Genomic DNA, 17,017 nt, shown 5'->3' with positions numbered 1-17,017 from the left:
ATCATGGATATATTACTAAACATCCATGAACTTCAGATTCTTATTCTTTAAGGTGAAAACAAATGATACCTCTCCTAAAATTTGGGTGTGGAATTAAATAAAATAATGCACATAAAACACATATCTATTATTGGTTCTCATTAAATTATTTTAGAAATCTTACTAAATATATAAGTAAAATTAAGATTACAATGTGAATATTACACTATTTTACTCAACAAAATATATGGCTACCAACATTTATATTTTTGAGTGAAAAATATGAGTAATTAATTTGGTTAATGAAAATCTTTACAACACACATTTTATGAAAAGATTGTTTATAATTTTAAAGGAATTATATGAAGTTTTTCTTGTGTTTCATTGGATAAGTCAATATTGCAATGTTTCACTCAGTTATTCAAATGGCTTTTTTAGTTAGAAAAAAATAGTGTGTGAGAATCGTATCACTACATAGGAACTCAAAAGTTGATCAAGACCAAGACTTCACAAGCTATGTTTCTTCCACAAAATATTCGTAGATGTTAAAGTAAATAAATTGAATAAATGTAAGAACTCTTACATGGTACCATATTCCATTAATTCTAAGACATGAAATATTTCACACTTTAGAATTCTAACATTAGGATGCACCTTGACATTGGTGGCACATCATAATTTAAATTAAGCTGTTTGCTTTCCTTCTCAGTGGCAGATAATTAATGGCATGTCTCACAACTCACAGCATCATAAGACAGTAAAATAAGGTAAAGCTTCTTCAGAACTCCCAGTGCGTATTTGCACATCAGAAGATCCAAGAAATCCTGTTTTAGAAGACATCAGTTCGAGACTCGAAAATTTGATTGTTAGGATCCATGGTCCAAACCAGATCATTCCCCTGCTTTCCAGAAACCACTATGCTCTTCAGGACATTAATTTTTAAAAACCTCACAACATTTGCTTGCTATTTTTAATTTACAAAGCTATTTCTAAAATGTTATTTTGTTTATAGCAGGTAATGTCTACCCCACAGGTGTAGACAGACAATATCACAAAGTTAAAGACAAAAAAGAAAAGGAAAATGCTCTTCCCAGGCGTACACCCACCACTACCAACTACCCTTCCCTTTGGGGTTCTGGGCCTGCCAAGAACCATCAAAATAAGTTCACAGTGCCAAGTGAGGAAAAGCCTTCACCCACCAAGCAGACCACCAGCACCTCCCATAGAAACACATAGCGCCGAGAGTGAACTGTCATACATCACTGGCATTTGTTTATCGGGGGCTTCCTTCACAAGTCTTTCAGAGTCGCTGAGGTCCCCAGGTCAGCACTCTCTGCTGGAGCCCATGCATTTGCACATGCCCCTTGCTCTTCCTGCTGGCCCCTGTGAATTTTCCCTAACTTCCCCTACCCCGTTTTTAGCTCAAAGCTGTAACTGTTGGGAGTAGGCAGATTGGCAGGTTGTGAACATACCAGCTTCCAAAACTGCACTCCTCAAAGACTTTCTGAAGAGCAAGAAAGCCTGTCGTGATTATTATTTTTTTCTTGTTGCAGCTAACGGGCCCTATTCAAGTCATCCATCAAGCCAAAGCTTGCTGCGATGTCAAAGGGGGAAAAAATGAGCTGAGCTTCAAGCAAGGAGAGCAGATTGAAATAATCCGCATCACAGACAACCCGGAGGGAAAATGGTTGGGCAGAACCAGCAGGGGGTCATGTGAGTGCACATTTTCCTGTGACTTCAAGTTGTCATCCTTTTGAGCTAAAATGAAACGTGCAAATGTTTGCAGAATTACTCACGAGCATTGAGTAAGGAGTTTTGTTCAGAGTAGACAAAGATAGGCTGATTTAAAATGACAGGTGGAGTTCCATCTTCACCTCATTGTCTTTTAGCGGGGGGAACAACGTAAATGTTGATACTACTCCAGGGAGGAAATGGGGCATTAGGTTTCTCATTAATGTTAAAAGGGGAAAAATGAGTCATGTGAATGAATCACTTGGGAATCTTGAAAATAAACTCCAAGCTCACTCCAAACCACAGCAGCATAAAACGTGTGTGTCTACCTGGGAAGCCTGTCAATCAGAATTGCAAGCAAAGAAATAACGGGCCATGTTAAAGAGAAAATGTTCGATTAACTTTTGTTCACCACTTGGACAGATTTAAGTGGCTGTTACCTGAACACAAGTTGTTCCTCTCTTGGCAGATGGCTACATTAAAACGACTGCTGTGCAGATTGACTACGATTCCTTGAAACGGAAAAAAACCTCTCTGGGTCCTCTTTCGTCGAAACCCATGGAAGATGACCAAGAAGTGTACGATGACGTGGGGGAGCAGGATGAGGCCAGCAGGTATGTACAGGAACAACCTGTGAAAAGATCAGACAGCCTCCCTGCCGGAAATTGTGGATTTTAAGGTCCTTCCGTATTTACCCTTCCAGAAGTCCTACTGTTCTCTGCCACTAAACTGAGTTTACGTATGTGCCACCTGTGTTGGAGTTACTATGCACAGCAGTTGTTTATCTGTGTACAGTAACTCCAGGATAGGTGCAGGTTCATTTAAAGCCTCAGACTCTTTCATTTATTCTTTGGTTATATGTATCAAATGCTACTTAAAAAATAAAGGCCATTGCCGAATCTGGCCAAGTGTGTTGTCATTCTAAAATTCTGTTCTATAATATCCATTCTAATTTGATCTTAAGGATTTGAAGCCTAAAAATAAATATAATTTTGTAAAATAGGAGACATAAGAATATAAAATTTAGTTCTAAGAAATATAAAACTTTTGCTCTGAAATCTTTGACTATAAAATATTTGTTGCTCTTATTTGAACATATAACAGAGGAACAAATGCTTTTTACTACAACTCTACTTTGCTCTTCAAAAGTATAAACATGAAAACTCAGCTCCCTCCTATTATTGTGTGTCAACAACTGAAGGGGCCAACTTTCCATCGCCCATTCATTCCACTGGCTTAGGATGAAGTTCCTCCCACAAACTGTGGGCACACCTTCCCAGGGCAGAGGAACAGAACAAGGCCTCCTTTCTGGAGGAGCCGAGAGGGGAGAGTGGTAATCTTCTGTGTACCTTTCCTTCTCTTATGTCCCCTCTCAGCTGTCCACTTCCTCTCTCCATGCCTCCTCTTCTCTCTTTTCCCTAACTCTGGTTTTCTTCGTCCTTTCTTCTGCTTCTTGCTTTTCCATTCCCCTCTCCTCTTATTTCTTCTTTCCTCCAATATCTCTCCTTCTTGGTAAAAATCACAGTGTCTGCAAGTTGCAGGGAAAGGAGGAAAATGACCTCCGGCCCAGAAAAGAGCCCTTGTCTTTTCAGGCCCGCACTGCGGTGTTGGGAATCGGCCACTGGTTCCCAGAACACTGCACTGGATCTTCCCCTGGGCAAAAATGTGTCTGCATTCTTCCTCATTCAGATTTCAAAAAAAAATGTGTTCATTATCAACCATTGAAAAAATGTAAGATTATCAAAATAGGAACATGCTTCTAAGACACAAGAAGAATTAAATGTCCCTCTTGTGGCCTCTTAGCTCTTGTCATCAGTGAAATTGGTTGTGTGGCTTTCTGGCAGTTTTGTCTTTCTAAAATGAGATATAGCCTACAGTGCCTTCTTACCTTGTTGTGACCATAGATTATGCAACAGTGTATGACAGCGTGCAATGAGTACACTGGAATGTACAGACCACGGAGAGGCATTAGTCATTGGAAACCCACTGACCGGGGTTAGGAGTCAGTAAATGTCAGTTTTGAGTCAGGTGAAGTTCTAAACGGTCATGGTCAGAGGTCTACAAAATTTTTTGAACACGTGTCATTCCACATATATTATCATGTTATAGTATGCCTATGTGTTACTTATTTTTCCAAAAATAAATTTTTCCTATTTGGGGGCTGAAGAACCGCAGTCAAATTAGTAAATTTGAACCGCAGTCAAATTAGTAAATACATACGGGCCCTGAAGCACATATGGGAGAAAGACAGTCAATTCTCAGAAATGAATGATGTGCTATCAGGTTCATACACAGCACGACTCTGATGAGAGGCTTCAGTGAGGGAACACGTGGCAGAGAAGGGTCTTTTACTTAATAAAGTGGAACCGGAGGAGGTGAACGGCTTTCATGTTCCCCATCTCAAACAGGTAGAGAACCACAGTATTTACCAGCCTCTACTCCTCACATGTATGTTTCATAAGAAAGTGAAAGAGGAGACATCATTTCTACACGAGTTTTGTCTTTGAAACTACAGCTGCCACTGGCCGGGGTCTTGTAACAGAACAGGCTTTGTCCTCCCTAGAACAGGACAGGCGCTGACAATGGCCGGCAGCTTGCCCTGGCAAGAGTAAGAGGAGAGTAAGAGAGGACACCATCCTCTCCGCCCGCCCCACAGGCCTCCAGGCCCCTGCTCCTTCCGGATGCCTCCAGGGTAAACAGAGCTGACTCAGCAGGCGAAAGGCTGAGAACGTTCCAATTGCCATCCTCCTCTCTTTCTTTTCATGTAAAGCAGTGTCTGGAATGAAAATGAAAATTGAAGGAAAGGAAATTACTAATGCAAACTCCCACCCTCCATCATATGGCAAACATTTTTCTACGTATGATTGCTCAGATTTTTTCCCTTCCATTTCTTCTTTTCTCTTGCCTTCTCCTTTTTCACACTCTATCTCTGCTTCATCTGTCACACAGTACTCTAGAAAGCTGACACATTGCTCTAGGCATGAAATAATGTGTGGCAGCTTTGCTCCTGATTATTATAGCTTTGTTTTTTGGGAATTGAATATGAGAATTTCCAAGATGGGATATATTTGGCAGGGGTGTCAGTCAACCAGAATGAAACTCTTCACATTATTCTTTTTGCATTATGCTCAAAAGGAAGTGTCCGAGGAAATGAGTGTGAAAATGGTATGTAAGTAAAGAAGATACTTAAACATCCTCAAGTTAATTCTTCATTTACATATGAAAACATTTTTGGCATGTTATTCTGTAAAGTTCCATTAGCAAGAGCATTTTTTATTTCTAAATTGACCTTAGAACTGCGTCAGACCAATTTCTTTGATCTGACTTTAAGGTTGAAGCATCAAATATGAGTATGTAATTATACTGTACCGTGGTAACATCAGACTGGTGTCTGTTACGGGTGAATTATCCGATGGGCACTTGTGGTGGTCCCAGGAACACAGCTGGGCGCACCCAAAACGTTTTCCAGGAAGGCAGGATGCTGAGGTTCTTACCTCAGCTCTTCAGTCCACTGAAAAGGTTCAGTCAAGTCATTTGATTTCTCAGAGCTTCAGTTTCTTTTCTGCAAATTAAGAGAATTGAGCCCGATGAACTCTGAGATTTTCCCATTCTCACCATTTATACTTCCTTTGCTGTCAGAGAACGAACATTTTAGTGGCGAACACAGTCAAGAAAACAGATGATTGTAAAATAGGATATCAACTGTTATAGAAAGAAATGAGAAATATTAGTATAAGCAGTCTAGATTTAGAAAATCAGGGACCACACTTCATAGAAGTCCCATGACTAAGACGTAAATTTTTCAAAAGTTCTCCCTTTCAAAATAAACTATAATGCTATGGGACAAAGAGTAAAATGCTGTGGTTATAAGCTGTTGAAAGAGAATTGAATTTAATGCAATCATGGTTCTATGTGACTCTTGGAAGAATACTAATTTTTCAAAATATAAGTCCATCTGTGGAATGATGTCATGTATAATCTGAAAAGTGCCTTATGGGAAATGTGAGAAGCAAACAGCACCATTGTTTTGAATACTTGATGTAGCACCAAAACTCACTCAATTCTTCTTAGGTGTGTTTTGTTTTGTATTTTGCCTTGTTATTATGTGGCCACACATAACATTCTAAAAACTTTTAACTAGGTATTATTTCTTTTTGGTATAACTGCTCAGTACATGTACTTCTGTTCCTGATAACTAAATAATCCATATGAATTTAATTTGTCTGGTTTTTTTTCTAGCCACAGTCACAGTGGAGGTGGAGGTAAGCCACACACTTTCAGCAGAAATTTCTCCAAATCTTAAACATTTGTGTGTATATTAATGACAAAGTGCTTCGTTTTCATCTAACAAGAAGCATACTAAAGTGGTAGAAAGAGCACCGGACTGAAACCAATGACCTGGATTTCAGTCCTGGCCACCGAGTGACCCTGAGCAATTCACTTCTTTCTCCCAAGTTTGCTCTGACTCCTAGGGCGACCCCATTTTCAGGGCACCCAGGGAAGTCTTGATTTATGCCAGTCATCCTAGCGTGATTATTAAGAGAAGTCTCCTTCACTTTCAGAAGTGTCTTTGTTTGGATGAGAACTTACATGGCTACCTTGGCCGTGATGACTCCTAAAGACCCTTGTCTTCTCATCAACCAAACAAGGGAATTTTACTAACCCCTTGAAGTGCTAACACTCTCATCCCAAAAGTCTAATTTCAAGTTCATGGTACATATTCTATTTTTTCATTGTTGTTCAGTCACAATGGCTCCCTTATCCCCCATTACCCTCAGTAATTTTTAATTGAATTTATTGTTGTGACATTGATTAATAAAATCACATAGGTTTTACGTGTATAATTCTATAATACCTTACCTGTATATTGTATTGTGTGTTTACCACCCCAGGTCAACTCTCCTTCCATCTCCTTCTATCCCCCTTTACCCTCCTCAACCCTCCCCACCCTTCTTCCTCTCTGGTAACCACCATACTGTTGCCTGTGTCTATAAGACACAGATTTGGGGGGGATTTTTTTTGGCAGGGGGAGGTTATTTTGGTTTTACTTAACCCCTTCGTCTAGCATAATGGTCTCCAGGTCCATCCAGGCTGTTGCAAACAAAGTGTAGTATTCCCTTCTTTTTTATGGTCACGTAGTATTATTTCATTGTGTGCCAGAGCTTGGTTACCCACTCATCTATTGTGGGCACTTGGCTGCTTCCAACTCTTGGCTATTGTAAATAGTTCTGCCAAGAACATAGAGGTGCGTATATTCTTTTGAGTTAGTATTTCAGATTTCTTCAGATACATTTCCAGGATGGAAACACTGGGTCATAAGGCAGGTTCATTTTTAACTTTTGGAAGTAACTTCATACTGCTTTCCACAGTGGCTGCACCAGTCTTATTCCCCCCACCAGTGCACGAGGGCTCCCTTTTTCTACTCATCCTCGTCAACACTTATTTCTTGTTGATTTGTTGATAATAATCATTCTGACTGGTGTGAAGTGATATCCCATTGTGGTTTTAACTTGCATTTCTCTGATGATTAGGAATGTTTGAACACCCTTTAATGTGTCTATTATCATCTGCATTTCCTCTTTGGATATTTTCATTCGGGTCTTTAGCCTGTTTTTTAATTGAATTTTTTTTAGTGTTGAGTTTTATGAGTTCTTTATAAATTTTTTATATTAACTCCTTATCAGATATATCATTGGCAGATATATTCCTCCTCACTGTACATATTCTTGCACAGAGAAGGCATCCAATAAACATTTGTTAATTAAGATTTGTCAAATACCAAGATTCCTGAGGATTGTAGGGTAACAAGTCAAGCAAGAAAGGGATTAATTTTTAAAATATCACATTGATGAAATGAAATAGAAGAAATAAAAGGTTTGTTTCAGCTGCCATCAATATTTACAATTTCACATTTTATTACCTTTGCTTTTCTTATATCTTGATCAATAGCTTTTTCCTAGACGTCTTCTCAATATTAAATTGTTCATATCACCTCCACCCTTCTCTTTTTCAACAATAAATATTAAAGTGTATTCTATTTTCGTTTCCTTTTTCTTTTTCTAATAGTAATTCTATCCATTCCTTTCATCTCCGGTACACCACACCTTTTTTATCTCTCATATTGTTACATCCACATTTTACCTCTAAGAATTCTGCATAAAATAGTCAACAGAAAAATTTGCCCACTCTCTAGAAGAAAGGAGGAAAGTAAAATTATTTTTGTTTAAATAGTTAAGATGAAAGAGGGATGCTTTCTGCGGTTAAATAAGGCAGATTTATCATCAACTGTTGAGTGACTACTCTGTGACCAAATTACACAGTAAACAGGAGATTTTCCCCCCTTTGTCCCAATGAAGGGTTCCCACCTCCCCCAGATGATGAGATCTATGATGGGATTGAAGAAGAAGAGGCTGCTGATGGGTAAGAATAACCAGTGAATTTCCTTCTCGAAAGTTACTGTATGTACTAAATTTAGTTTTGATTTCTCGTTAGACTAAAGAGCAAAGAATAATGGTCCTTATTCCATGAACAAAAGTGATTTAGATCTTTAATAGCCATAGTAAATCAGGAAGTATAATTTCACCGCATTTTAAATGAAGTGGTATATGGTTGGGAAAAGTTTGGGTAACTATGTCAAATGAAAAGAGGTAAAGAATTATAGGGGTTGTAGTTTTTATTTTCCAAACTTTCCTCAATTGTTTACTTATCAGTTGATAATTTATTTTTATAACGATCTCTGAAGAGTTTATTGGTTGTATGGCTATCCCTTGTATAATAATCATAGTTACAGAAAACCCAAATAAATTGAGACCATATTCTACCTGTGGCAGAACCAGTACTGAATACCCTACCCTTTAATTGTTGAAACTTTTGAAATGGTATATTTTAAAATTTTGGATGCATTTGTTACCTAATTGTAATAAAAAAAATAAAGCTAAGCTGATGTTTAAAACTTAATCCTGACTTAGCCGACTATTTTTAAGAACCGATAGAAATCTCACCAAGTAGAACAAAATACAACTTACCTACTACTTACCTAGTAGCAGCTACTTACCTAGAATTCAAAGCTCATGACCGGTAAGTTTAATAGCACCTCTTGTTGCCTAGAATGAGTAACTCATTGCCCAAATGATACAGAGGATAATTGTAACAAATCTAAACGTCCACCCAGTGTCTTCATGTTCCACTGATTATTCCATTCTGACCAATGCCTGCATGCTCCCAAGCTCCATGCTACAGGGTGAAGAGAAGAGTAACTCGTGGTCCTGGGGGATTTTGAAGATGTTAAAGGGAAAAGATGAGAAAAAGAAAAGTATACGAGAGAAACCTAAAGTCTCTGAGTCAGACAATAATGAAGGTTTATCGTAAGAGTCAACCAACCAAATGCAGTGCACAATAACTACACTAATATTAATTTAATCAAATGCTACTAATATTTTATGGCCAATAACCACATTCTGACAGGCTTACACAATTTTAATATTACTTTAAATTATTCATCTTAGCCTCATTAACTTTCTCACCCTTAAACTCACGCATTTACATAACAGAAGCACAAAGCATTTAAAAGCCATCACATAATATTAAGATATATTTTGTTTTCTCAACAAATATGCACACACACAGGCACATACATGTACACATACACACCTTCACATACTCATACACCTTCTACCTAGTAGGACTTTTTTAAACTGTAACATCATATCTAAAAGCTCACAATTCTAATTCCACGTTTTGTTATGTAGTATTTTATAGCAACTGCTCCTCAAAATACATTCTTGAAAAAATTAATTTGCTTGAAATAAAGGACACCATTTATAATTTCTTTTCTCTAAACACAGTGCTTAAAGTCTTAGTAACTCTCTTCCACCACAGTGACGTATTAATTCTATTTGAATGATATATTTGTCCTATACCAAAGTTATTCTAAGCGTGTCTTCAGTTTGTCTAAATAAAAATTAATGCATTAATTTTTCTTCCCATCCAAAAATAACCCTTTAGTACAAATTCTATGCATGTGACTCTAAAGGATCTTAATCGTGTTATCAGGTCCATGACTCAACACTCTCATGTGACCCTAAGACAACACTCAATAAGTAGGACACTTAAACTTACAAGTAAACATTACAAATCTTGATGAAGCATTACTCAAATATAATCCTTACTCAGAAATAAAAGCAGAGATTATATCTTCTGCTTCCATTAAATGAAACCTAATTCTGATTTTGGATAATTTTAACTGATGACCCTTCACACTTTCACAAAACTGCACACCATTTTTTTTAGTGACGTGTGTGTGTGTGTTTAAAATTTAGAAAGTAATAAAAGGTCTTTTTCTGTTGCAACTAAATGCCACCCAATGCTGATTTCAAATCACTTCTCTTAATAAGCTCTTCCTCACTTTTTTCCCTGGATATGCCTCTCATTCACCATTCTCCAGTTTGGGGATATATATGTACATAATGGGAAAACATGGTCATATAAAGATTGCTATGACCTTTGTAAATTACAATTCTGCATTTCTGCCCTTTGAGTCGAACAAACAGTTTTGGCTGGAGCTATGCCACAATGAATCCGAAATACTGAGGCCATTTAATTTACTTCGTTGTAATGTGCCCAAACCTCATAAAACAAATCTGAAAACAGTGGTCCAGTGGCTATGGGCAAACAAATCACTCCGTGTCTTGACTCTTGACTTTTTGGGCTAACATTGGAGTTCCAAAAAGTCTTGCCAAATTCCAAAGCCATGAACCGAAACTGGACTTAGTGGAGAAATGGAGGATGAGAAAGGAATGATAGTTGACAACTTGTTTAGCCTTTGCAAGCCTCCGGGCTATTACTCATTCACATGTCTCCTAAATAAAGGACTCAGTTGCTATGTTTATAATGGTCTGATTATAATTATGTTCTCCTTTCCTTTCCAGTTTCCCTCCTCCTCCTAAACACTTGGGTAAGTAATACAAACCAAATGTATATTTTATATCGCATTCCTTGCAGACAAGATAGTGAGAAATCACTGATATCTGGATTAAAGCCCTGACTGAAAACAATAAATTATATAACCTTGTCAAGTAACTTCATGTTGGGTGGCCACAGTTTCTCAACAATGAAGTAATGGGAAGAGGAAAAGGAAAGGGGGCAAGGGCTGCACAGAGATGGGCAAAGCCAGGCGGGGAGGGGGGAGAATGAGGACTACTGTAATAGCATAAACAGTAAAAATATAAAATTAATAAAAAGGAATAAAGAGTTCTTGCAGTGGTGAGGATCACGGGGGAGGAAGGGATAGTTAAGCAAGGGTGGACACCAGCCTTCTCCACACCCCCCACACCCCAGTTCCATCAGAGCTGGATACACTGGACTTCTTCAGAAAGACTTCTAAAAACAAACCAGATTAGATGCTGCCAAGCCCCTTTCAAATCTAAAAATGTTTTTATTCTTTAAAATGTATAATTTCTGTTATATTTGGAAATTTTGCTACTGCTAAATGCAAAATTTTCTTCTTTGTACAGTTTAATAAGCTAATTTTTTTTACTTGTACTGAAACAAATTTAAAAATATTTTTCTTAGATTTACTTAAACAAAATAAAATATCTCACAAAAATATTCAGGGCTTTTAAAAACTTTAATTGGTGAATAAATTGAAAGAGCAAACAAAATACAAATATAATATATATTCTTCTAGGATGTTTTTCTGATCTTTGTTTTCAGTTATAAATTTGAAAACATGTAAGGAACTAATTCAAATTAATCAGTAAATAATGATGAGTTTGTATTGTAATCTACAATTTTTAAAACACATTCAAGCAACAGCTCAACGAAGAACAGGTATAAAATGTAACAAATGTGATCAATTAAGTAAAAAGTATATTTTTTGTTTTAATTTTCTTTTGTTTTTATGTGTTCTAAGTACATGTAAATGGAATACTAAGTCTTCCTTATCTGAAAACCAATAGGTCATTTTTTTCTACATATTAATATGGATTCTTCATAGCTAAGCGAGTTTTATCCCGTGAAATTATTTAATCTGCGTAGGGAAAGAACTCTGTAAGGATGCATATGTGCAGAGGGAGAGGAGCTTTTAAAAGGATTCAAATCCTTGCCACTAGGATTTGAGAACTAGAGAACATTTAAACTTTCTATGATGATTGTTCCTTAAAACATTTGTACTCTTCCACCTATCTCTTCATCTTCACCTGCTGTGGATCTCTATTAACGAGAAGTCTGGGGGGAGGGGAAGTCATTACAGGTTGGAAAAACCATTGAACTTCTCCACCAGTACTGATTCTCAGTACTTCCTGGTTTCAGAAATCTTATTAATGTAATATTCTTTCCATTCTAAAGTGGTGCCACACCTAATACACCTAATATTGCTGTAGCCAAAAAGTCAATGAGGAACAGATCAGTGAATAAAAAAGAACGATCGAGAAACAGATAGACGGACATAGATTAGATGTAGACGTAGACAGACAGAGACATAAAAATAAAATAACATGCATTGTTATAACTCCAAATCCCAAGAGAACCTTGATTTCAGTCCTTACTGCCAACAACCAGTATGTCAACTTTTTTAGTCAGTAACCTACTAATCCTGACATTCACACTTGTGAATCTTCAAGTAATTTGCTGCTGGGTTTTTTTTCCTCTGAGGATGACAGTTACAATCATGGTCACTGGTTTTTTTCAGGGAGGCTTAACACAGGCATTCAAGGAGAAAGGAGGCTTGCCCCTTAAGGGAAGAGACAGTGATTCCAGGAGAAATGTACAGGGACCACAAGGAAACTTACTTCGTGGTCCTTGCAGCATGAATTGCTCATTTCAAAATGCACACTAACAGTGTTTCAACATTTGCTATTTTGTCTTCTGTTAGAAGGGGGAGAGGAAGTTTACGATGATGTCGATGCCTCAGATTACCCTGTTCCATCAGCTGAGATGAGGTAATTAAAATGCTCTCGTTACAATGAAGTAATGAAAATCAGACTGCTCAAGAAAATTCGAGTAGAAGCAAACTCTGACGGGTGTGGATCTACCCTGTCAGGTCCTGTTTGCTCTGTCTTCTCCCAGATCCCAGCTCTAACTCGGGCCAGGTTTGCGAGTGGATAACCCTGATCCTCCTCTCCCGCCTCTCTCCTCCCTCGCCTTTCTCCCTGCCCACCCCCCCGATTATCCTCTGCTCCATGACCAACTCACTGATGTCTGCATTCATTAGTTTGTTCGTTCATTCCTTCGTTCATTCACTGGGAAAATATCTGAGAGCCCGATCACAACTTATCTTTTTTTCACAATACCATTTTGTCTTGAATCCACTTCTTGATTATATGTCAGCCTTCACCCACCTTGTTTAAGCCTCTTCTATCCTCCACAAGACCTTTTTTCTTTTATGAAAAAGGAGTTTTTCTTTAATAGGACTTCCACTATGTCTCTTTTTCACAAAAGCATCAGTTTCTGAAAGGTTCTATTCAAATTTTAAAAAGCAGTAAATAGTTACATTCTTTGGTTCACCTAAGGTTTCTATTTAATTTTAGGCTAAAATCAGTTAATACAAGAGGAGTACCTTTTGAAAACTCTTTTGAAATGGAAGATAACATGGTAGGGTGCTTTTTTATAGTTCAGTAAACAAAGGAGAAGATCTAATACATACAGTGTACAAAAGCAAACACCCCTCTAGCTTTTTCAAGAAAAAAGAAAGGTGAATAAAAAGATTCTGGACTTCATTTGTTGAAGGATGAAAGTAACAAAAGTAGAATACGATAAGTGATCTCTTCCGACCTGTACTGGTAAAAATGCATAAATGAACTCGAAGTACTTGTTTGTTATCAAGGTTGTTCAAGTAATCTCACCAAACAAGAGGCAGTACCAGGGTTAAAGAAACGGAAGGGAAAATATGCTGTCATTTATATATGAACATTGAGCTTGACAGGTGAAACAAACAAGAAAGATGAAAGGAGAATCATTCTCCCCTTTCAGCTCTTCATGAGTGGAAAATGTGGTCTTCAGCAGTATGTTAAGTTTGAATATTCCTCACCCTTGGGAAGTCACTTCCATCCCTGACAGTTTTTAATGCACTTTTCCATTGCGTATCGCTGCAGCGACGCCTCTGCACCCTATCAAATAGCTCTCTGGGAACCCAGACTCACACGCTGACTCTGTTCTTCAAGCAAAAACACGTTAATTGATTAAATATAACATAATATGTAACTGCTTTCTTACCAGTTGCTGATTTCCAGAGTTTAAAGCAGTTTTATGTTCTCTAACATAATACTCTAGTTTAAAATAAATGTCAGTAAATTCTCTCCAAAGATAGCTTGCGGGGAATATTTACCTTTCATGTATATTCCAATGACTTCAGAGTGCGGGGCCTTGGCACCCCANGGAAGTCACTTCCATCCCTGACAGTTTTTAATGCACTTTTCCGTTGCGTATCACTGCAGCGACGCCTCTGCACCCTATCAAATAGCTCTCTGGGAACCCAGACTCACACGCTGACTCTGTTCTTCAAGCAAAAACACGTTAATTGATTAAATGTAACATAATATGTAACTGCTTTCTTACCAGTTGCTGATTTCCAGAGTTTAAAGCAGTTTTATGTTCTCTAACATAATACTCTAGTTTAAAATAAATGTCAGTAAATTCTCTTCAAAGATAGCTTGCGGGGAATATTTACCTTTCATGTATATTCCAATGACTTCAGAGTGTGGGGCCTTGGCACCCCACCCCTGCCCAGAGGACCCCAGGATGGGAGACGCTGACAACAGGGGGTGGGGGGAGATGGGGTGCTGTACTCACTCACCTCACAGGGAAGGAACTAAATTCTCGGATTTAACCATTAAGAATCAACATTTTAAACAAATCAGTTATAAACTTCATCTTAGGTCATCTACATAAAAATTACTATCAGTGTTTAAAACGTTTCATCATTCACACATATTCTGGTTTTTAAAATTCCCTTCTGCAGAGATTCAGGACGTTTCTCTACCAACCCTATTTAACCCTCCCAAGTGGCTCTCAACCTTGGCCACACACTCCTGTCACCAGGGGAACTTTTAAATTATGGCAGTGCATGGACCCCAATTAGCCTAATTAATTAGAATTTAAAATTAACTTAATGTAATCTGGATCGCTAGGAACTGGGCAAGGGCAATGCTATTCTGTAAAATGTGTGTTGCCAAGCTGGAGAGTCACTGTCATAGGCTTATTAGCCTCTTATAACAATTGGCTTTATGCCCACTGGTGTCAATGGCATACCACCCTGGCTTCACTTGAAGTAGATAAGGAAAGACTTACATATAGTAAATTTTTTAAGCTATGAAAATTCATTTTTTTAAGAAGTGTTCTTTTTAAAAAATCCTATTCTTTTTTTTTCTGTGAAAATTAGAGACATTTATTGAAGAAGATACAAGATACAAGAAACATTGTATAGGACATTGTATAGGACAATGATGCCTCAGTCTCCCTCAAAGTAGGCACCATAGGACCTCACACAGCTACCCCATCATTTTTTCCTGAATCTCATTGACAGTCAGAAGTCACAGGGTACCAATTAGTTAGCTTTCCCCAAAAGTAAAATTACCTTTGAAAGGGAAAAGATTTCAGACCATTGATGAGATTCAGGAAAATATGACAGGGCAGCTGATGGCGATGCGGAGCACTGTGTGAGGTCCCATGGTGCTTACTTTTAATGGGACTGAGGCATCGCTGTCCTATGTACAATGTAAAAGTCTTTTCTATGACATTGACCAATTTATTTAATTTCCTAGAAAGGGATGAAGAATATCAGGGGTTCAAGAATAGGTTGAATCCTATGCAACTGCTGACCCGTGACCATGTTTAAACTGCCACAGAGACCTTATATAGTTCGACCTAATAGATCATCTCTTCCTCCCATTTTAACTCATAATCTGTATTCTCTTGAAGCACCTCTTCTGCATTAGGAAATGCCATCATTTGTTACGACTACAGTGGGTTTCTAAGAAAAAGAATTAAAAACAAAATTTAACAAATATTTCATGTTATCATTAAAGTTTCTATTATACATTATTCTTTTTCTATTTTTTAAACTATTATTTTACATGTGTTCTGCCTCCCTAGTCAAGGATCCAAGGCCAAAACAGAAGATATAGACCCTAAGAAGCTAAAAAAGCAAGAAAAAGAAGAAAAAGACTTCAGGAAAAAATTTAAAGTATGTCACATTAAAATATTATGTGAAGTTCAAAGTGCTAATGAAAAAAATTCTTTGATTTTTAAGTTCCAACATGCAGTGCAATTATCAATATCACAGTAATGCATCATAATTCCTTTCTATAAAATTTATTTTAGGTTTCAATTTATTCTTATAACAAAGTAAGAAAACTCATGTATGTATAATATATGCATATTAATAATCACCTAAATTAAGCCATTCTTTAAACTTTGATAAGAAAGTAATCTAAAATAGAATGGATAAAACAAATGTGCTATACGTATATAATGGAATATTATTCAGCCATGAAAAAGAAGCTCCTGCCATTTGTGATGACATGGATGGACCTTGTGGGCATTACACTAAGTGAAATAAGCCAGACAAAAGAAGACAATTACTGTATGATCTCACTTAAACATGGAATCTGAAAAAAGCTGAACTAATGAAAACCTAGAGGAGAGTGGGGGTTTACCAGAGGCTAGGGTGGTGGGGAAACGGGAAGATGTCAGTCAAAGGGTACAAACTTTCAGTTACAAGATGAGCTGGTTCTGGAGATGTGATGTACAGCACTGTGGTCATAGCCAGCAGGACTGTATTAGAGACTTGAAAGTTGCTAGAAGAGTAGATCATAAGTATTCTCACTGCAAAAATGAAATGGTAATTACATGAACAGATGGAGGGGTCAGCTGAATACCATGGTAATAATTTTGACATAGATGAGTGTATCAAAGTAAGAAAGATACACCTTAAACTTTGGTTTTTTAAAAAAAAAATATTTTTATTTATTTATTTTTAGAGAGAGGGGAAGGGCAGGAGAAAGAGTGGGAGAGAAACATCAGTGTGTGGTTGCCTCTCATGTGTCCCCTATTGGGGACCTGGCCTGCAACCCAGGCATGTGCCCTGACTGGGAATCAAACAGGTGACCTTTTGCTTCACAGTCCCACGCTCAATCCACTGAGCTACACCAGCCAGGGCTGGATTCTTTTTTTAATTTAAAAAATAGATATTATGTTAGGTTGGTGAAGTTATAGGTAATTTTCCCCCCAAAAAACTTTTCTTTAGTGTTCTTACATTATCTTTTAAAAACAAGGAACAATTAGTATTTATTTAGCAAAGACTTTCTTAATA

At 37.4% G+C, this 17,017-nt stretch overlaps 1 protein-coding gene across 3 annotated transcripts in view; it reads left to right on the top strand.

The window, feature by feature from the left end:
- The window catches only part of FYB1 (FYN binding protein 1), a 152,767-nt gene that overhangs the window by 123,897 nt on the left and 11,853 nt on the right, over nucleotides 1-17,017 (top strand). For 2 of the 3 annotated variants that reach the window (XM_037063217.1, XM_037063219.1), the window contains exons 8-15: nucleotides 1,533-1,692; nucleotides 2,180-2,324; nucleotides 5,950-5,972; nucleotides 8,067-8,130; nucleotides 8,937-9,074; nucleotides 10,638-10,663; nucleotides 12,581-12,647; nucleotides 15,799-15,889. In XM_037063217.1, coding sequence (XP_036919112.1) covers nucleotides 1,533-1,692; nucleotides 2,180-2,324; nucleotides 5,950-5,972; nucleotides 8,067-8,130; nucleotides 8,937-9,074; nucleotides 10,638-10,663; nucleotides 12,581-12,647; nucleotides 15,799-15,889 — 714 coding nt within the window. The remainder of the gene's footprint in view (nucleotides 1-1,532; nucleotides 1,693-2,179; nucleotides 2,325-5,949; nucleotides 5,973-8,066; nucleotides 8,131-8,936; nucleotides 9,075-10,637; nucleotides 10,664-12,580; nucleotides 12,648-15,798; nucleotides 15,890-17,017) is intronic. The other variant, XM_037063218.1, reaches the window with a different exon arrangement.

Source organism: Sturnira hondurensis, unplaced genomic scaffold (assembly GCF_014824575.4).
Source record: "Sturnira hondurensis isolate 20B ecotype Veracruz unplaced genomic scaffold, ASM1482457v3 Scaffold0014384, whole genome shotgun sequence".
NCBI lineage: Eukaryota > Metazoa > Chordata > Mammalia > Chiroptera > Phyllostomidae > Sturnira > Sturnira hondurensis.
The sequence above is the reverse complement of the archived record's forward strand: the minus strand, read 5'-3'. Positions and strand labels throughout refer to the sequence as shown.